General features: G+C 40.7%; 1 protein-coding gene across 2 annotated transcripts in view; it reads right to left on the bottom strand.

Moving 5' to 3' along the window:
* NAV2 (neuron navigator 2) overlaps positions 1-22,746 on the bottom strand; it is a 388,814-nt gene that overhangs the window by 14,670 nt on the left and 351,398 nt on the right. For both annotated transcript variants that reach the window (XM_083863374.1, XM_083863373.1), the window contains 10 exons: positions 20,079-20,131; positions 18,800-18,823; positions 18,615-18,689; positions 9,601-9,684; positions 8,909-9,020; positions 8,298-8,443; positions 5,510-5,682; positions 2,990-3,143; positions 1,750-1,909; positions 1,169-1,269 (listed from right to left, as the gene is read on the bottom strand). In XM_083863374.1, the coding sequence (XP_083719500.1) occupies positions 1,169-1,269; positions 1,750-1,909; positions 2,990-3,143; positions 5,510-5,682; positions 8,298-8,443; positions 8,909-9,020; positions 9,601-9,684; positions 18,615-18,689; positions 18,800-18,823; positions 20,079-20,131 (1,082 nt within the window). The remainder of the gene's footprint in view (positions 1-1,168; positions 1,270-1,749; positions 1,910-2,989; positions 3,144-5,509; positions 5,683-8,297; positions 8,444-8,908; positions 9,021-9,600; positions 9,685-18,614; positions 18,690-18,799; positions 18,824-20,078; positions 20,132-22,746) is intronic.

Genomic DNA, 22,746 nt, shown 5'->3' with positions numbered 1-22,746 from the left:
TACAGTGTTGGACTCACAAATCTAAAGAACACTCAGGTGGCTGTGATGTTAAGTTCAAGGTATTTATTAATCAATCCATGAAGAATTCAAAAATCTTTGAGAGGGTTACAGTTTAGCAAAGAGAGAGAAAGACTCCTAGGAATATTCTAGAGAGAAAAGTAGATGGCAAGTTCATTCTTCCATGACTTCACAATTAAAGAAGTGGCATTTGCAAGGTTTATCCTGTTTTATTTCTAGAAATTCTGCTGTGGGCACAGAAACCTATATATACAGAAATTACACGTGGCTCTACATAAAAGTTGTAAGATAGAAAAAGAGTTTATATTTAAATATGTGATGTATCACAGCATCTTGAATTTTGTAAGTGATTTTTTAAGGCAGATAAAAGAAGTCAGAAGAAATATAATTCCTCTGTTTTTCTACAGATGCACTCATTGTCAAACATTAATTGAAGGGAAAACTAATTTCTATCACAAGACTTGAAGTGTTACTAAAACTTGCTCTGACTGCAGTCAATCAGCAGCAGTTTTACTGTTTATCTGGGAATGTAACAATTAATGCAAAATCAGTATTCAATGGAAAGATCTGCTGAGACCATTTTATTTTTGATCACTCAGATTTTTGTCCACCCCTCACGAAGACATGAAGTTACTTCTTAAACACACTTTTATAGGTACTCAAAAATGTGAGATAGCGAGGCCATTGCTTGGCAAAGACATGCAATAATATAATATATATTAGTAATAATATAGTATAATACACTCATGCATGTAGTACTTCCAACAGACGAGATTGGATGAAACTTTACAATATTTGCAATTTATTTGGGTGTTTAGGATTCTTTCACGTACTTGTGGACAGGAAACATCTCTGAAAGATGTAATTCTAAACAGGGTAGTCGTGCCAGAGAGGACAACGTGAGCTAGAATGATATGGTATAGATCTCCCAGTTTGGATTTATCAAGTTCTTCCATAAGGTAGGTGCTTCTGGCATTTCAGTTCCTCTCAGCAGCTCCAAGGAAGCTGGAGGGAGCCTTCTCTATCACTGTTAACACACCAATGAACTGTTTCCCTGAGAAAATTCTTAAAAGTCCTTGGCAAACTTGAATTCCCTTACACGCTCCAAAGCCACTCACATTTCAAAAGCTGGGGATGAAACCCAACTCACCTCCTTCCATTTCACCTCATCCTGGAAGTTGACAACTATTTTGACGTGCCTGCCTCCTTCTTTCCGGGCAGAGCCATCTCCAGTGTCATCCAACAGCATGTCTGTGGACAGGAAACATCAACAGCTTCACAGCTGGGGCTCAGTGACAATGGAGGAAGTTATTCTGGTTTATTGGAGTCTAACACAACATGTCTGGGCTTCACATGCCCCAAGGTAAAACCCAAGAACCAGGCTGACTGACTTCCCCACCACATATCCCTCTTAAAAAGGGAAGGTCATTGAAAATTATTAGCCAGTTACTCTGTATTTTCCTTCCTGTGATATATCCCCTGGCAAATGTGCACCACTTAAATGGCTTTAAACATGACTTTTCAGAGCTGAGGTCATAATTGGACACCTCTGACTGAGGGTGTAGCAGACCTATGATGATATTTAAAAGAAGGCTTTGTGCCAGCTCGTGACATATTTCCACACCTCAGCTGTTAATAATCCTCATGCTTTCATTTTTCCAGGGCTAAGCCAGTCCCAGCCTTCCAAGTGCAGGATAAAACCTGCCCCACCACCCTCCTCATTAAACTCACCGAGACTGGTTGACTCTGTGAGGTTCAGGCTGTGTTGAGAGAGCCCCACGGAGTGTCTGGGAGAGGAGGAGATGGAAACCTGAGACTGAGCCCTGCTGCAGCTGCCGTGGTTTTCAGATTTCAGCCGATCGTTCTCTGCTTTCAACTTCTCAATCTCACTCTGGGAAAGACAAGTCAGATATGAGAAGGCACAGTGAAAACATGATTATAAGATAGCAACGTAAGAAACTTAAGAAGAAATGGTAGTTTGGCAGAAATGCTGTTTTCAAAATGTTTTAATTAAGGATTTTAATTATTACAGTGTCCTTTCTGTAAAACTTTTCAACATATCCTAAAATAGCTAAATATGGGGGAATTAACTAATGCTGAAATGCAATCACCATGAGGCAGAGGGCATGGAAACATTTCTGACAGCCAACAAAATGCTGTCCCCATCTTGGGGCTGAAACAGCTGCAGCTGAGGGCAGCAAAGTCAAGTGTTCAAGCAGATTTTTACTGGAGGTTTAACGCTGGCACAAAGCTAAACACAGCCCTTAGCAAGCACTCAGAAACTTCAGATCTTTACTGTGGGGATGCTTGGGCCACATCAGCAAAGGCTGCAGGATGTGGGGTGGCTGCTCCTTGTGGTTGTAGAGGCAGCCAAGACAAAGAGAGTGACAGAGCTAAAAGTTTTCAGAAAGCTCCTTTATTACTCCCAAAGCTTATACTTAAAGGTAGTATCAAAGGGCACTGTGTTAAACTCACCTGGCCAGCAGTACAGTGGAACTTGGTTCATTGGTTAGTAAGAGCTATTGTGTATGTCTATCAAATTTTCTCTCTCTAGATATGTTTACATTTTACCTTTGTGGGGCAAAATCTTGTTGTTTACACAAGGTGCATTTAGTTTTTCACCCTCAGAACAGATTGTTGTGGAACTAGAGGAACTTCTCATTTTCAAAACAGCGAATTAGCAAAAAATACAGGAATTAGCAAATTGCTTGTTAGCTGCACTTAAAAGAATTCACAGAATCACAAGGTTGGAAGAGACCTTCAAGATCATCAAGTCCAACCCAGCCCTAACACCTCAACTAAACCATGGCACTGAGTGCCACATCCAGGGATGGTGACTCCAACACCTCCCCAGGCAAACCATTCCAATACTTTATTTTTCTTTCTGTGAAAAACTTCTCCCTAATATCCAACCTATATTTCCCTTGGTGCAGGTTAAGAATGACAGGCCAGCTTTCCTGCAGCTCCTCACCTGCATCCTGTTCATGGCCTCTCTGAGCTGGTCCAGCTGGTGGGCAGAGCTGAGGGCTTCCAGGCGGATGTCCGTCAGCTTCATCTCCTTGTCCCGCAGCTCGTTCCGCAGCTGCATCACCGTCTCGGCCTCGCTGTCAGTGCACTCAGAGATCCTGCAGGACACACACAAACACACAGCTTGTTCCTTCCCTCAGAGGGCTCCTACAGGGTTTATTAGGAGAGGAGGAATGAAGCCCTCCTCATGCTGCTTGAAGCAGGTGGCAGTTCCGGCTCGTTGAGTTGGTGGTACCATGTGGGCTTCATATTTCTGGGACTGAAAGATTTTAAGCCTGTTGGCAGCTGCTAACTTTTTCCCAAGGAAAAATTTCTCAAAAAAGCTTCTTCTCAAAACAATCTTGGCAAACAACTCTCCTTTCTCAAAACAACCTTTCTCCAGGTGGTGTTTTGCTGTTTCTCCAATTTAATCAATGGGACTAGAGAGGGGTCATTCCTATTCACCAACCATGTTAACTCTGTATGGGAACACCTTATAAAAGGTAGTAAGAATTAGACAATAAAAGCCTTCTTTTTCTATGCTCTTTGCCTTCTGAAATATTTGGAGCCTCTCATCTTTCTTTCATGTTCTACAGTGATAGTACCACAAATCAGATATTAAACAGGTCATACTGTAGGACATGGACAAACACACACTCATTCCTTCTCTCAGGGGGCTCCTCCAGGATTTATTAGGAGAGGAGGAATAAAGCCCTTCTTATCCTGCTTGAAGCAGGTAGCAAATCCAGCTTGTTGAATTAGTGGCATCACAAATCATACATTGAAATGTGAAATTTTAGAGTCTAATGGAACAAAGATGTCTGAGGGTTGTTTTTCTTTAATCAGTATCTGAAACAGAATTATCTGAAATCACCTATTATTGGATAGTCCTCATTTTTTTTCACAGTAGCTGCTATAAAAGAAAACTTCTAAAGCCAAAATCTAAATAAATTAAGGGGGTGCAGGCATTTAGCAGCAGTTGGTTGGAGATTGATGAGTTCACAGACAGATTTAAAGCTCACCAGGTGTGCACAGCTGGGTTTCCCTGAACTGCTCTGGAGGGCTTTGGAACTCTACACCTATTCAAGCATGATAAATTCCTGCTCACTTTAAAGAACTCAAGCTTAAAAAAAAATTTGGTGGCATTTTTCTTCCCTCCACCCACAAAAAAAAATAGTTTCTGAGTAAGAACATTTCAGCACATTTGTAACTGTATCTGCATAAAGATCAACCACACAGTCTGCATGCTATAAGGGAGATTTTACCTAACATGTCTTCCCCTAAATCAGGTTAATGAGAGATGTTTTCCTCACCAAAAAGCCAGAACACACTAATTTTATTTGTGCTCTGTCCTTTCTCCATTTCACATATTTAGTCTTTGTTCATGTTTATCCTTTTGGCTTCCACAGCAAGGTGAGATGTACCCACAGAACATTTTGGCTGATGACAGATGGGATCATCATTTGACAATTTTCTGGCCTGAGAGCTCTGAAGCACAACTTGCTGTAGTCACCAGAAATGCACTGAGTGAGGCTCAAGAGACAGAGGAAGCTTTGAAACAAAAAAAAATCATGGGGGATTATCTTCTGCTAGTGACATTTCATCACTGTTATACAGCTGGAAACTATTGCTATTGTTCTCACCTCTTCATGTGAAAACAAGTGGAGGGGAACTACTCCAGTGCATTTGTTCTGAAATCAGGCTGGAAGCTCTGCATGACCTCCCAAGGTCACCAGGCAGTCTGGTAATTACAGGTTTCACAATACTGCCTGTTACAACCTCCTGTATTTATTTATCCTGCTCAAGTGACAAAGCTACTGATGGAATTGACATAAAAGCTGTTTTACTAAATTCCCCATGCACCTTCTAAAATGTGCCTTCAGACTCGAAACAGCGTGGCAAGGGAATTGTTAAAACTTTATTATTTCACAGGTGGCCGTGGGAAGGACCAGGCACAGGTGGTGGGGGAGCTACAGAAGGAAAGAGAGGTGGATCATCTCCATTCACCAGGCATGAGTGGTGAGATGAGCTCATCTGTATCACTAAACCACAGTGTCTGATTTCCTCTCCTTTATCTGAATTTGTCAATAGAATTGGGAACTTACCACGGCAGATTAACACAATATGTGCTGTGTTTAGACAAGAGAAACAAAATCCCAGGTTTGACCTGGTTTGTTTAATTAACAGCAAGAGATCCAATTACTCTGGCACCTCAAGGTCACCCTGGTTATAAATATTCTTGATACTCAGAACATTCTGCTGAGAGAGCAGTCCACTGAAATATTTACAGTACTGATGCAATGATTTTTGGCTTCCTGGACACTGATGCAAAGGTAGACTGGTAGTGTCTATTGGGAGTCAGCTCACACATCTTTAAACCCCTGAGTACACAAATTCAGCATTTCTGTCCTCTGCCTTTCCTCTACCAAGGCAGCAAGATGCTTTCCATGCTGTTTTCTGTCCAAAAATTCCAAAAATCACTTACAGGGAGTTGGAATGGGAGGCTCTCAGCAGTGGTGTTGAAACAGTGGTGTTGTGGTGTGGCAGCTTTGGTGAGGAAGGTAAGGAAGAATCAGTCATCTCCTCAATGTCTGAATGAGAAGATGCTGACTTGGGAGATTTCTTTTTCCCAAAAGCTTGCTTGAAGGAGCTGCGTAACTGGAAAAAGAAAAAAACAAGACCACAGCAGCAGGCCCATCATTAAGAGTGAAACCAGTAAAAAAAAAAAAAAAAGCCACAGGCTAAAAAAACTCTCAACATGCAAATACTCCAGATGCTACAGCCATACTCACACACATAGTTAACACAGGTGAAAAATTAAAAAGAAGCTTTTTTTTCACTTAACTATTTTATCAGATTAATAAGGTCAATAGGAGTGGGTATGGATGCTTCCTATTTTTTAAGAGCTATTTGACAGCAGACTCTTGCTCAGTGCAGCAAGCTTTGGAGCAGCATGGGGACAGCCTGCAGCTGTGCTGGCCCAGGGCCCAGGGCAGGTTAATGGTGCTGGCAGGGTTAGTGGTGTCAATGGTGGGTTAGATTTGTACCTCCCCCTCCAAAGTAGCTCCTCCTTACCTCATTAACCTGCCGGAAGAAGTGCAAGCAAAAGGAAGTGGGGGAAGGAAAAAAGACATGTTTTAACAGATAAAGCCACTGATAAGGGAAGTTCTGGATTTCTAAGACAAACATGAGCAATGATTAACAAAGACAAGCAGTTACTTTAACACCGGAACCTGTATTTTCCAAAAGCAGGTGTCTCTAACCACGTTTTTTTGCATTACCTGAGGAAGACACCAGACCCAAATTCTCTTAACTATTTAAGTTACATTTTCTCCTTAGCTCAGGCAGAGCACCTTGGCTAAAAGCCAAGTTAATAATGTATTTTACCACGTGAAAAGACTGCAACTTCTCTACCTACCTGCAACTAAAATAACTTTCTGTAATGTGACTGCCATTTTCCAAACAAGGATTACTACTCATGTCAATTAACTGATGTTATCCCAAAGTTACAAGTCAACAGGCAGTGTTCAAAAAGCATTTGGACAATATTCTTAGGTATATGGTTTCACTTTTAGGGAGTCCTAAAAGTTAAACCCCCTTGGAATCAAAGTCTGGACTTGATGATCCTCACCCCACTGAGGATACTCTTTGTACACCTTTTAATGCCATTGCAAATTACATACTTTACACAGGCTGGCTTAACATGAGATGAAAGCTGTTTTTAAAGCTAGACAAAGGCTCCTACAGCAAGAAACATTGAAAATCTGATGTTTCAGCTCTGAATGGACAGCTGCATTGCTTCCACAGAGAACACAAAGATCTTGGCTGAGAACTTCCTCAGCACTGGTGGAATAAAGAACATGTGAATCAGATTCAGCTCACATATTCTTCTCAGTAGTGTTTTAATTTCCAATTTCCACTTCACAGCAATGGCCTATTCATTTTTAATAACAACATAAAAATACTGTCCCGTTTCTTCTACTTCATGGAAACTTTATTTAATTATCTTTACAACAAGGAAATGTTCCCTTAACCTTCTTCAAAAATAGTTATCTGATGGATGAGAAATGTAGGACCATATCCACTAGGTTACAACAACAAAGAATAGAAGCTAAACAAGGATTTAAAAAAACGTTTATCATAATCAAGGCTTAATGACTACAAAAGTTTTGTGTCACAAACTAAAGGTTGCTAGAAATTTAAAAGTTACAGCAATTTACTTTGTCTATCTACTAATGTACAGCACAAGAAGGATTTGGAGACGAACCAATTATTTAAGGGGCAAAGTGGAAATGCTTCTTTTGTGAAGCACCTGGCAATACCAAGAGATACCCAAAATGAAACCTCTGAGATAAGAGAGAAATAAAAACAAGAACTTGTTCAGGAAGCTCTTTCTTACAGTTCAGGAGTTTCATCAACATTTCTGAGAGGATATTGTGCAAATACAAATGAAGCTTTTACCACGTCTAACCACATTTTGCATCTCTACAGATTTATCTGTACACCCAAGAGATCCAGGGAGATTTAAATTCAGGGGGAAGAAAGGGGTGGATTGTTTTACTGGCTACAATAAAGGATCTAGGAACTTCAGTCCAAACTACAGTCAGACTAGGTCACTAAGGTAGTTATGGTCTAATTGAAAATGGAGTTGAAGATAATGTACCTTTCCTCCAGTACAGGGTACCTTGTACATAGTATGTGATGAGCAAAGAGGGAAAAATGGGAAATGACAGGTAAGTATTGCAAAAACTTCCAAAAGAGATGTCTGTCATGAAAAAATTACAACAATCAGTAATTTTTTTTTGGTATTATTCTTAGAACTCCAAGTTAATGCTGGACAAAGAGTTCTTAAAGGGTTTAACATGTTCACTTATAAGAAAGCCTTACGAGGTAAAAACAAACAAAAAAAAACCTCACAAGAATGATCTTCTCTTGTGGGTTTGTTTTACTTTAATGATAGATGCCACATTTCCCTTAAGGGGCTGGACACACCTTTAGCCAGAACTGATCTCTGACAGCCATTTCTAATTTTAAGGCTGGCTTTTTCACTGTCAAGCTAAAATTCAACCCCGTGCAGAGTCAACACAAGGATATGCATCCCTTCCAACTCAATGAAGCCTTCAGAGGAGAGTTTACCCAAGATCCCAGCAATGCACAGTCCTTGGGCTGACCTGCTGCATCAGGCAGGAAGGAGCAGCTGGGTGGATTTCACCTTGCACGTCCTGACACATAATTCCACATAAATCTCCCACAGCCTGCTGAAACACACTCACCCAGTTCTTCCTCTTCTTCTTCTTGGAGTCACTCTCGATGTTGCTGCCCACACTGGAGTGGCTGGTGGCACTGTTGATGCTGGAGACACTGTCTGAGGAGTGCTGCCTCCGGATCCGCAGGTCCGTGGGCTGAGCAGCTCCAGGACCTGGAGAGGAATGGAGGCAGGGTCAAAATTATCCAGAAAATTTGATGAATGGTGTTAATCATGCAAACCTGAAGAAACATTTAGGGAAACCAGCACTCTGACAATCACTCATTCCAATGGATGTACTGTGTATTTCAAATCCTTGTTTCTTGTGACGAGATTAAAATCCAAGATGTTTCAAACCTTTCCTTCAGCAATTTATCCCCAGTATAAACTACTGGGTTACTCTGGGTAACTCAACTGAGATGCTTCAAACCTTGCCTTCATCAATTTATCCCAGTGTAAACTACTGGGTCGTTCTGGTTAACTCATCTGAGATGCTTCAAGCTTTGCCTTCTATAATTTATCCCCAGTGTAAACTACTGGGTTACTCTGGGTTACTGATGGTTACATCAGCTTTTACCCAGAGGACTGAAGCCTCACTGGAGAGCCCTGGAGTCTCTGTATGTGGTGCTTGTCTCTCACCTTTGCAGTTGAGCTCAGGCGTGTTGATGACTCCATTGATGGCAGCCTGAGCAGCAGCATTTTGTTTCTTCAGGAGTTCAATTGTCTTCCTTAACTCGTTCAGTTCTGAGTCCTTGAATAAGGAAAAAACAACATATGATGGTGATGATGGTGCATGGGAGAAGAACTCCAAAGCAGCTGCTTTTCCACCCGAATTTTGGTAGTTGATAGTGAATTTATGGAATATAAATGTACAAGGAGGTGAAAGTGAGGTTTGGGGAACCACATTCAACAGAATGCGAAACAGCTTGGGTATTAGGATAAAAAAAAGGTGTGTATCCTGTAATGCAGAAATCGTGTCTATTCAAGTATACTGTCCAAAAACACAATGCTGCCAGTCTTGTAAGTATTCTTCTTGGTGTTTCTTTCAAACATGCCCATGTATGGCTGCATTGGGATGAAACATATTGCAGAAATATGCCACACTGAAGACTTGTGTCCAAAGCAACAACTGATAGGAATAACCTGATCAGTTACCACAAAACTCTAGTGCAAAAAACAAGTGTTTTATACAAATTATTTATTACATTTTATTCTGTCACCACAAATGAGGGTGCTAAGGCAAGTTGTATATGTGGCACAACTACAGAAGGAGCACGGGCAGCAATGCTGGAAACAGAAATGAAGATTTCCCCAATCCTTTTGAAGCTTGCCTTTTGCTCTGCTGTCATGGTCAGGCTCTGCAGTCGGATCGTCATGTTCCCCAGGCTCTGCTCAAATGCTGCCACCAGGTGAGCCTGAAATCAAACCACACAGGAGGAGTTTGTTTGTTCTCTTCCCCCCAAAAGGAGCATTTCTGCAGGTATTTTAATCAGTCCACCCAGTGCATGGCATTGTTTGTTGTGTAAATGGTGCAGATAAAACAACACTGCTTAGAAAAGGTCCAATGAGTAGAGCATATTATGGAAATGCTTGTCAACAATAAAACATAAATCAAGTTTTTGGATAGAGAAGAGTCAGGCAGAAACTTCCCTCCAAATAAACCACTATCTTCTCTGTGTAACTAAGGCAAGAAGATGCTGGCAGTCACAGGGGAGGGTTCTCACTGCGTTTATCCCACCAGGAGAACCAGCTTTGACAGCTGATACACCTGCAGCCAACTCAAAGACTTCTCCAATATCTGAGCATACCTTGCTTCCAACCAAGGTCAGCCTGCTACACATCAGCCAAAATTCCTGCTGCTTGGCCAATTACCCTTTTTTCTTTTCCCAAGGAAAGAAAAAAAATGATTTCTCTGTGCTTCTTGGGAGAAGAGTGTTGAATCTTTTTCCCAGGAGGCACAGAGAACACAGTGTCCATTACATGAAAGGCATCAGCTAGGAATTGAAAATGACTGAGAGGCAAAAGGAAGGAAAAGTAGATTGAGAAGATGGAAAAAAAGATAAGAAACTGTTTTTCTAGAGGCATGACATGATACAGTTTTATGGGTATTCATTATGCATGTGCAGGTATATTTCAATATATATTTGTTTCATTAGCCATAATCATCTACACTAACCATAGAAAAATAGGTTTATTTATCTATTAAAAAGAATTCTATTTATTTATATATTTTATATATATACACATATATATATAGTTTATTATTCACAGTGACAAGGAGAACTGTGAAATATTTCCAAGCAGAAAAGGACATTTTCTCTCCTAAAAAAATACAGAATAGCAAAACCTTTCGCAGAGCTATTCCAGACTCATTCAGCAGCAGCACACAGTTGACTTATCCTAAATAACTGTTCTCACATTCACAATGAAAACAAACATGAGCAGTGCAATAACATGGGGATGTGCAGCTCTCATTCCCATCAGCCCCTAAGAAAATAAGCAGAGCTGAGACTGTGAGAAAATGGTGTCAGAGTCTGTCCGAGGATGTGTTATGCCTCACAACTGTCTCCGATGGTTGAAGACCAAGACCCCCGGAGAGACTGGGGAGAGCCCCTGGCCTGGCTGAGGTGGGGCGCCTGCCGAGGACTGATACGCATCTCCACGAGAACGGAATGCAAGAACAATAGCAGCTCGTTACAGTGGACTGAGCTGACTATACTGACCGTGCTAGAAGGGTACAGCTTGCCGCTTGTTCCTGAGCACCCAACTTTGACGCAGGTGCCTGCACTGGCCCAGTGCCCTCTTTGGCTCCATTCCACTCGCCTTGGTCCTTTTCCCGACCAGCCTATAAAGACTCTGCAGATTCCGTGCACCCTTTGTGATCACCCCACTGGAGAAGATCGCGTCTATGGGCATCTCTACGTCTTGAGGACCTCCGACTCTCCACGTGGTAGCTATAATCCCCCTTCCCCTCTTTCTCTATCTTTCTCACTATTCTCTATTTTCTCTCCCTACTATCGCATTGTGGGCACTAAATAAAAGTGCATTTTTTTTGTTTAAGCAAACTGGTTTGTCCCCTGTTGTGTCTTTTGCGCTTTGAGATCTCCAAAACGAACCATCAGGTTCCCCGCATATGTTTGCGGACCCTGACATTTAAATTGGCGTCACGGACAGGATCTTGATAGACTGTGGAGTTGCGGGTTTTATATAGTTTGTAGAAGGGGAAGGACCCTCGTCTCAGCCGCACCCAGCACGCCACTTCGGTGAGCGCTGTTAGAAAGCAAGGGGGGCGAGGGAAAATTCCCGCAAACTGTATACACCCAGGCAAATAAGCACTCCCTGTCATCAGGATATTTCAGAAACGATCTCACTGTGCAAAAGATGGGACTCTGTGTTTTAAGCTGCTTGGTGTAGTTGAGGAGACAACAGGCGTTTTTTGTGAAGAAGTGCCTCCCAAGCAGCTGGGTCTCCTCTCCCATTCCAGGGAAGCGAAGGGAAACACAGTATTAGCTGTGCCATTGTTTGTAACTTTAAGAATACCTCCCTGAGAGTGGTTTTTGTCCCTTCACAAAAAATGAGTGAAAATTCTAGTACAAAAGATAAGGATATTCTTTTTGCTTTGCTAACAAAGCATGGTGCTAGACCTTCTCCAGCCGGAGAAGAGTGGGCACAAGATAATTGGTTTAAGTGTGAAAACATTGTAGATAAAATATATTCTTTGCAACATGATGCTAAGTATAAACTGGGCAGAAATAAAACCATTCTTTGCTCAGTTTTGGGGGCCTGCCTTTCGGCAGCCATAGAAACCCATTTTAAACGGGTAAGTGAAGAGAGAGCAGAAATAGAATCCCTGCAAAAACAATTGGAACAGAAAAGAAATCAAGAGGGAGAAGTAATAAAATCCCTGCAAGATTTGGTAGAAGCTTTGCAAAAACAATTAGAACAGGAAAGAAATCAGAAATATCTGCTGCAGATTTCCCTTGCAGAAGAGCAGAGCAAAAATTCAAAACTTGTAGATTCACCAAAGGAAACAGGAGGAAAGGAGACATACAGCATTAAGCAGATATACCCTCAGAAAGAATTAGTACACACGCAAAATTGTGGGGAACTCTGTTGCTCCAATTTGAGACCTCTTGTCAAAACAGAATTTAATTATATAAATGAAGAGGTTCATAACCCCCATATAACCACCAAACAAACACCAAACACAGCCACTGGATTAGCTAAATTAAAGAAAGAATACTCCCGACTTTCTAGCGAATCAGAGACGGAGTATGTCTTTAGAGTTTCACTTACTGGGGGTGACCAAATTAAATTAAGTGAACAAGAAGCAAGTGGCTACTGGGGACATGGAGTTTTCTTAACAGAGAATACACGTGCTCCATGGTCCCTGACACAGCGTGCAGCTTACTGGGCAGGGGGACTAAGTCCCCTTGACAGGGGCAACCCTCTGGCAATAGTCTGCACCCCGGACCAACTCCTAGAAAACATACACAAAGCTGCATGCTTGCAAATGATACATGAAAGAAAATTGATTTCTGACTATGAGTCACCCATGCAACAGCCTGTCAGACCCGAGATTATGACCCCCCTAATTCGAGGTTTGCCGGAGTCTCTTAAACCAACAACAATTCTTTTTCAAGAAACAATAGCATCTATCACTCCGGTAGACAGGCTTGAAAGATTTCTTGGACACACAAGTGATCAAACCGGTTCCACTGACTTCTCGCCTTTTACTACTCCTAGCACACAATCTAACAGCAGTCATAACAGTGGAAAATATGGACCAGTGAAGCACTCAGAGGACAAACCCGAAAAACCCAGAGAAGTCAGGCACATTGCTTCTCCTAATGAAAAACCAGAAAAGGGAGAACAAATCTCTAACCAGCAGCAATTGTGGTTGCTAGGGCTGAAAAGGAGACTACCTCGAGAAGTAATGGACAAATTGCCTTATGATAAATTGGTTAAAATAAAATTGCTGCTTTTTGAAGCAACTGCTCACCAAGCCCTTGGCTTTATCCACCCAGCAGATCCTTTTCAGGTAGAATGGAGATTTGCCACCTCAGGATTGTCATTGTATATATGGCAAAGGGGTCCTGAAGGCCCAATCAGATCTGTCAGCTCTCGCTCTTGTGGCTTTAAAGATGCTGAAAAGAGGTACACTACCTGGGAAAAAGGCTTGTTTGTGGTTAGCTTAGCTCTCATAGAAGTGGAGAAAATTGTACAACAACAACCAATTGTTTTGAGAGGCCCCTTCAAGGTTAAGTCAGTCACTACTGGGACCCCCCCACCTGCCGGGGTGGCTGAGAGGGCCTCAGTAACACAGTGGTCTGCTCAGATTGAACATTATTGTAACATCTTCTCAATAACTAAAGGAGCTGTGAAAAATCTAGCACTACAAGAAGCAGAAAACTTGGATAGCATCCAAGACAAACCTGCCTCAGCCATTACCCCTCCCTTTTCCCCCGAACAGCCAGCAAATCCTTGGTTTACTGATCCTTCTGCCTTTTGCCTGACAGCTTCAAGCATAATTCCCTCACTATGGGGACCAAGTGATTCCAGCAATCCAGCACATTGCCCTGGACAGTCTGTTTTGGTGGACCTCCCTACTGTAGGGGAAGTACCACTAGTGCTGAAAACCCCTCTGAATAAATATACATGGGCAGCCTTTGATGCTCTAGGGAAAGAGCATCGAATAAATACAGGATGGGCAACTTTCATCATTCTAACCTTCTGCCTCCTCGTGGCAGATTCTTTTGTGCTTACTTTCCACAGGAGAACTCCGAGGGACATGAAGGCCATATAAACCATGATAAATATTTTAAACAGAAATTTTAAATAGCATTGATTCAGAAATATTAATGAACAAATTGGTTGCCACAATCAAAGATTTGACCAAATTATAACAATTATTATAATTGTCCTTATTGGCTTTGAGGACACTTCAGTGATTGCTATTAAACATATTACCAAATTGGGAAAAGATAAATGTGAATGATAGCAAATTGGTAATTGATACACCTGATGCTACACAAAACAATATTTATTTGGCCCTAAGCTGCATCCAGGCACAGCTTTGGATGCAGATGGTTGTTGCCTTAATTATAAGGCAAGAAGAAGAAAGAATTCTTCCTACTGAAATTTGGAAAATAATTTGGAACAATTCAAATTATTTTCAAAGAAAATTCCAATCCTGGTGGAAATTAGTGAACTTTACCTACAACCCCAATACTAACACAGTTACAGCCTTTGTGTTAACAATAGGTAATGCTTCAGTACATTTGATATTCCCTATCTTTGCATTAGGTATAAACCATGATGGAGCTATTCTCTATCCTTCCGAGCATAGAGAATGGGCCCGTCAAACTGGTGAGAAACGGCAAACTGTCAATTTAGAATCTTGTGTTGTTAGGGAGCAGCAAGGTTTCATTTGTGAAAGTAATGCAATCATAGCTCAGGACATTTGTTTGGACACTGAGCAAAATATTTGTCATTTTGAAGTACATCCTAACGAAGCTCCTGGAACAGTGCTCGTGTATATAGGCAATGGGTGTGCATGCTTTAGGACTGTCTGAGATGTTGTAGTTGTAGAAAATGCAATAGTAGATACTAAAAATCACTCAAATTTTTGTGTTTGTGATTTTACCACAATTACAGGATGTGACTTCTCTTATAAAGTCCCAGCCACGTCCTCCTTTTGATTTTGGTTTTGATTGGCCTTGTTTTAGTTAACATCCCTCTTGCAAAGGACACTCCTAAAGTTATTGATGTAAAATGCACTACCCAGACAGCGAAAGTTAAGCCTGTAACAGCAGTTTGATTTGAAATGGTTTGTTGTTTTGATTAATGTTGCTTTGTCTTAGTCATGTTAATTAAAAATTAAGGTTGTTTTGTTTTGTTTTTTGTTTTTGTTTGCTTAGAAATTATTATCATGTTAAAAAAATTTAAAGAATTTTGTGAAAGAAATTGTTTTAAATTAAGTATTTGATTGAAAATTTTAATTGTTGATTTTAATTGATGATATTATATTAATTATTTAGTAATTTGAGTTAATATTTTGAAAAATTGTAATTGTTGATTTTAATTGATGGTATTATATTAATTATTTAGTAATTTGAGTTAATATTTTGAAAATTGTTATATTAATTATTTGGTGATTTATGTTGATTATTTTGAAAAATTGTTAAATCAATTTCTATAATTTTTGTTTCATTTTTTGCTTCTATTCCCTTTCCGTACTTTACCTTCTTTCTCTCTCTCTCTCTCTCTCTCTCCTACACCCTCTCTATTGTCTCTGTTTTTCTGGGATATGCTGCCAATGTGGATGAGTCCTGAAGACTTCACGAGACTACGGAACCTGCTGATGGAAGAACACCTTTGTCGCCAGTCGTGAGTCACGGGGTGGTGTCAGAGTCTGTCCGAGGATGTGTTATGCCTCACAACTGTCTCCGATGGTTGAAGACCAAGACCCCCGGAGAGACTGGGGAGAGCCCCTGGCCTGGCTGAGGTGGGGCGCCTGCCGAGGACTGATACGCATCTCCACGAGAACGGAATGCAAGAACAATAGCAGCTCGTTACAGTGGACTGAGCTGACTATACTGACCGTGCTAGAAGGGTACAGCTTGCCGCTTGTTCCTGAGCACCCAACTTTGACGCAGGTGCCTGCACTGGCCCAGTGCCCTCTTTGGCTCCATTCCACTCGCCTTGGTCCTTTTCCCGACCAGCCTATAAAGACTCTGCAGATTCCGTGCACCCTTTGTGATCACCCCACTGGAGAAGATCGCGTCTATGGGCATCTCTACGTCTTGAGGACCTCCGACTCTCCACGTGGTAGCTATAATCCCCCTTCCCCTCTTTCTCTATCTTTCTCACTATTCTCTATTTTCTCTCCCTACTATCGCATTGTGGGCACTAAATAAAAGTGCATTTTTTTTGTTTAAGCAAACTGGTTTGTCCCCTGTTGTGTCTTTTGCGCTTTGAGATCTCCAAAACGAACCATCAGGTTCCCCGCATATGTTTGCGGACCCTGACAAATGGCAAAAAGTAATTCAAAACCTACCACTACACACGTAGGAAAATCTAAATATTTATTTTAAAAACACAGAGTGCACAGCTTCTGTTGGGGAGGATGAACAGGGAACAACAAAGCTGATATTCAGGGACCTCAGCAATACTTTTCAAAAGCAAAAAATAGATGGGCAAGCAGGACTGCATGGATTAGGAACAGGATACAAACCCTTCATGCTTTGACCTGAGCCTTAAAAAACAATTTCTCTTTCAAAACCGGATCTTGTAATTATTCCTATCTCAAAATTGTTCAATGAGCTATGGAAAAAAAAAAAAAAAAAGTATCTTCACTTTTTTACAGCTGGGGCAAAATATTTTCAAATTCATGCCCTTGATGGCTTGAGAAGCATCAACAACTGCAGTGTCTATGCAAGGAAATTCAGGAAAAAAACTGTAAATTGAAGAGATTAATTGGAATTGTCTAAGTTTTAATTACCTTTCATTCCTTAAAGGAATCATGTCTAAAGGAAATCTCCAAGTGTCTTGATTAACAGCATTTATTAATCTCAATCTTTTTGGGAGCACACCTTGCCTTTTACATGGAAAAAGGGAATGTTCTCTGGAAAGAGGTGGCTGGAGACTGAAATTTAGGACTAGGAGTTACAGCAACATGTCTGTTGCCAATTTATGGACAAATCAGGGTCAAGCTCAAGCCTAAGAAGTTTAAATAGCATGGATAAAACACTGCTAAATTTTAGCAAAGTGAACTAAGCAAAAATGGAATATTATCAAAACAATAAATGATATGCTCACTTTTTTTTTTTGTTTTGTTTGTTTGTTTTGAGAAAAGCCCACAAAGAAAAACCCACAAAAACCCAAATGACCCCAATCCAAACAAAAACATAAAAAACTGTTCTCCACAAAGAGAGTGGCAGTAACCACAGAGAAATTCTTGGGCAGATGAGGAGCAGCTGGGCCAGGCAGTGAGCAGCCTGTGCTGAGCACCAGCCCAGTGACCCTGAACTGTGGCAAGGAGAATGCAATAAAGCCAAGGCAGAGCCAAATGAGCTGCTCAGCTGACAAGCTCTTTGTCTGAAGGACACAAGCTGGGTTATTTAACAACATCATTAAAAACCTGTGCAAAGGAATCTGGCCCTGCTTTCCCACAAGCAGAAGAAACTTCTGGGGGAAAATCAACTTGTGTGTACATCCCCTTTATATTTGAAAGGCAAATATAAGATTTAACTTTTGAAAGATGTTTAAACTGTTTTCTTTTCCTCTTGGGACAGTGACTAAGTTGTTTCATGCAGTCAAAGCCCTTTCATTTGACTTCTCTGTTCTTGGTTTTCCAGCCCCATTTTCATGCTGAATGAAGCACTGTGATGCCTGCAGTGGACAGCACAGATTTCCCCCTGAACCTTCCCTGTGGCACTGCTCAGGTGAAACCTGTCCTTTCCTGTCCCAAGCTTTACACTCTCCCTATTCCTAGAGCTGATGGACAGGAATGTCCCCTTCAAGCAGCACATGTTCTGCTGTTTATTCATTCCCATAAACCAGGATGTCAGTATGATCTGCTCTGCTGACTATTCATCTGCAGCTTATTTACTCTAGAATTGCTTATTTGCCTTGCAAGCTTCTGTGTTGTAGATTCCTGCTATCTATGACTGTAGCACAGAACACACAAATAAACTTGCACAAGGTCATACAGTATTGCCTCAACACCTCCTGGATTCCAAGTACTCTTTTTTCCCCTGAGTGTCTTAAATTACTTACCCCTCGAATTCCTGAAAGGAACAAGCAGAAGTATTGTCTACACTGACAAAAAGTCAGATATCTCCATTCTTCAGGCTTAACTTCAAATTAGTTTCCAGAGCCCCTTTATGCCAGTATTATCTATCATGCCATTAACCCACATCCTTATGCAACAGAAAAACACAATGCATTTCAGCCCAAGTTTCTATTAACTTTTATTCCTACCAATTATGATATTTATCTGTATCTCATTCTATCCAAATGTCAAAGCAAGACACTGCTTATAAAAGACCCTGTCCTCCATGATTTTCTCAGGACCTGAAGATGGCTCACATACATACATACAAAGTCAAATTAATATTCTAACTCAGTTTTTAAAGAAAGGTGTAAGATAATTTAGTAGGGCAGAGGAAACTATTTTTGGACACGTCCCACACATGCATGCAGTTATTTCTTTAAACACATCAGTAATACAAAACTGAATGTTACACACATGAAATCTTTTTTGTCACTTAAAAAAACTGGGTGGCAATTGTTGCATTAAATGCATTCCAGGCCAGTGTTTGCTCTCAGAATTTGTACTCACATTAGCAGTCAGCTGAGTTGTCAGAGCTGACACTTTTTCTTGGGAGGCATCCAATTCTCTCCGCAGCTTGCGAATCTGTGGGTTTGAGGAGAGCACTTCAGTGCATTGTAACAGGGAGGAATAAAACAGCAAGAACACACAGTGCAGAGTGTCATTTATGCTTGTCAAAGAGGATGTGCTCTTACCTCTGACTGGCACTTCTCTTCAGGCTGTAAAATGAAATAAAAGGAAGCATGTGAGGATATTACAACATAACCAGCCTGACAAATTCATGTAAATTCTCTCTTTGTATTTCAAAAACTCTAATGTGAATTCTTTGTTTTTTGTTCCCACATCCATATTCAGTCTAATTGAATCTCCTCATTTATTTACTCTTAAGGAAAACAGGCTGCTGGATGAGCTTCCTTCTGCAGGAAGGAATTTGGGGTCCATCTCCCAGCCTGCTGACCAGTGCACCTCTGATCCCAATCACATGAAGAAGTCCTGGCTCTGTCCACAAGGAGCACGAGGCTCTGAAGACCCAGGAGTGCCACAGAACTTGGCTGACCCCAGCCAATTCCCTTCATCCCACGCTCAACTCTCCATGGGAAGGAGGTCACATTTTTGCATTCCAAAGTGATGTGGGGGGAAAAAAAAACCCCAAATTTAAAAATTCCTCCCACTTGGGTGCTGCCCAGGCACTGTGGCAATGAAAAAGGGAGGACACACAGCCAGCTGTGAGGATGCCAAGTGGATGCACTGACCATGACAGAATTGTGGCTGTTTCTAACCACAGCTATCAGCCAAGGAGAAGGATAGGATAGGAAATCACACACTCCCATTGTTTCTAAGTAAACGTCCCCAGTACCAGCCACCAGGAAAATTACACCCATCCAAACACACTGCTGAGGCCACTCCTGCAGCAAGCACAGGAAGCTGAAGCTCTGAGCGTCCCTTGTATTTTCTAACTCTTGTAAGCTTTGTTTTAGGAGCAGATAACCAAAATCAATACATATTTGTGGAGAAAATGTAACTGGCACAGCAAATAAAGACCTTTTTTTAGAATTATTAATATCTGTGCATTAATAAAAGTGGACTTAAACTTCTTTAGTAGCAAATCATTAATATAAGGATGGGATGAGTTTATTCAGCAAATTCTGGGATGCTGTAAGTAATGAAGTTCAAATCTCCTCCTATCTATTGTGGTGCTTTGTAGCAAAACCTACTTAGCACAGCATAAAATACAGTCTCAAAAAAAATCAAGGGCTGCTTTTAGGCCACTGAAGACTCTGTTTAATGAGGATACTGCTAAATATCCACAGGCATCTTCAAGAACATCAACATTCCTTTCCTAGCTAGCATTCAGAATGCAGTCAAATGAAAACTGCTTTTGTCCTGCTCCTTGAATGGCAAAACCAGCACAACAAGACCAGTCAATTCAATAATTTTGGTGAATTCATGAACTCTTCATTCCATTATACTCACTGTGGAATAAATAGATGATGTGCTGGACACCAAAGAGAGAGAAGAACCGTGCACTAAAGGAAAGAAAATAAACACAATGAATGTAAGTGCACTAACCACAGAGTGGAATCATCATAAATCATCCACTGTCAACCACCAATCTGCTAAAGAAATACTTTCACAAATTTCATCATCCATCATAGACTTAATTCTATTATTGCACCAATAATATGCAGTTTGAAGCACACATTGCCAGTTTACATGATCCCCAACCATGGATTTGGTAAAGCTGTTTTAAAATTCTCACAAGACTTGTTTGTTTGGGAAAATGAGGCGTGGCTGACAAAGTTCAGAAAAGTTTTGATGAAGATCTGTTCCGAAATAAGTATTTCTCTGGACAGTTCATCATAAAATTCTTGCAGAAGAGCTTACTCAAGAATACCAAAAAAACCACCCAAGAAATGCAGACAAGATGATAAAATTAAATCTAAGAATTTAATCTTCAGTTTTAGGTGAGATTGAGGTTTTGGTTTGTTTTTTTTTTTTTTTTTTAAGCAGCAGACCAAGATGGGAATGTCCTGAGAAAACCATAACACCCAGCTCCAGTGCATAACCAGATGGTCCAGGAAAAGATGTAGAGGACCCAAAATTAAAAAAAAAAAAGTCTAATTTTAGGCCTGTAAATTGTTCTCTAAATGCAGCTCTATCTTCCTTCTGCTGACTGTATCAGTGCATCAATGAGCCCAACATTCCCTTCCCCTGCAGGGTTTCTTGGTCTTTCTTTAAAGCAATGACATTTTTTTAACAAGGCAAAGCTTGTTCTCTCATAAAGAAACGAACAGTGAAAATGTGGCTACAAAACTTCCTGAAAAAGGAGTAGTTTCAAGCAATTTTTGCATTCAAATTCAATAAAGGACACACATCTACACAGATGGCCTAGATGATCTTCAGAAGTCCCTTCCAACCCTAAATATTCTGTGATTCTCAAGGTTGTTACCACCACTCAGGCATCAGGATTTACATATAAATCCTGTAGCATCACTTCATCCTTTATTACACTATTGAAAAAAGTACCTGAAGCTATTCTTTCTGCTACTGAAACATGCAAAATTACTTCTCCTTTATTATTATTTATAGAAATAAATAGCACTGAATTGAAACTTTCCTTCAAAATTCAGGTAACGGAACACAAATCATATGAAATAGCACAAAATCACTTTTTCTTTCTTCTAAGTTCTCCACCCCCCCCAAAAAAAAAAAACACCAAAAAAGCCTACAAAAGACCAAAACAACCCAAACTTTAGAAAAGCTGCCATTTTTCTCTAATTACCTCCTGCAATTCTACATTTGTAATAAATGGGTCCTGCCTTCCCACTGACATTATATCCTAAGGCAATACTGGAAAGAGAAGTAAACAAGGTCTAAGTTGGCTTCTGAAGGAATTAAGGACAATTTAAGAAACCCACAAGAAAGTAAAAAGAAAAAAAACCACCTCACACCCATTCCCTTTCTCTGGGTAATCATATTTTCAATTAAAATGATCTTTCTAGTTAGGCATTAAGGACTACACTGCACTAAGAACATAAAAAGAAGTGGTGTGAGTCAGAGCCAGGCTCTGTCTAATGGTGAGCTCCAACCACAGCCCATGTTTAGTGAAGAGAATGAGAAGAGGAGGCAGATACACAGTGATTGTTCCCCAGGTTCATCTCTGCATCTTGTGGGAATCAGCAGAGTTGGAAATTCCAGGGATGGAAGCTGCAGGCAGGCCATGACTTTGCCTGCTGTGACCTCTCTACCATTAACTGGCTTAACTGCTGCTGAATCCACTGCCACATTTTGTATTGCGAGGGAAAATTCTCTTGTGTTCAAGAGAAATTCAATTCTTTGCAGTTGTTTTAGAGCTGCTGCTGAATCAGTGCTTCTATACCAGTGTGCCAAGAGAAGGAAAAAATAACCAATCTCTTCATAACAAACCAAATTCAATGCATGCCCCTTCAGTCATCATCTTCCAAGCTGAAGATTTCAATTTTAACTTGGTACCACAAATATTCTGGTTTAAGATCTTCTTCTCACTTTTTTTTACTTGCATTTTCCTCTGAAGAGTCTCAAGATGGAAAGCCCAAAACGAGGCAATATTGCACAAGGCCACAGACTCATACAGGGAATAGAATATTATTTTCTGGTCTGCCTCCCTGTATTTTTCCTTGTTGAATTTTTTTGTAACCAAAAAAGAGTCCTACAGCTGGCCAGAGAGGAAACAGAAACCTTTACTATGGACCTTACCGTGAGTTAGCATCCGCTGGAATTTTTAAGATCACATTGGGACTTTAATGCAGGAGAGAAGACTCAAAATGAGGAAAAAAAGGGAAAGAACATATAACTCTGGGAATCCAACTCCTGCCTTGTGAAACACCACCATCACATGGAATCTTAGATTTATTTAGGCTGGAAAAGACCTCAAAGATTACCCAGCCCAAGCATTAACCCAGCACTGCCAAGGCCACCACTAAACCATGTCCCCAAGTGCCACATCCACATGGCTCTTGAATTCCTCCAGGAATGGTGACTCATGTGCATGCTCTGAACTTGTGCATAATTTCAGATTTCTCCCTTCCAGGACAACTCTAAGGAGTTAATGTATTTGTGCAATTTCTTTTTCAAGTATCTGCAGATGGCTACTTGAAGGCTA

The sequence above is a fragment of the Zosterops lateralis genome, assembly GCF_965231275.1.
Source record: "Zosterops lateralis genome assembly, chromosome: 6".
Classification (NCBI taxonomy): domain Eukaryota; kingdom Metazoa; phylum Chordata; class Aves; order Passeriformes; family Zosteropidae; genus Zosterops; species Zosterops lateralis.
Note: the sequence above shows the minus strand (reverse complement) of the source record. Positions and strands in the feature narration are given on the sequence as shown.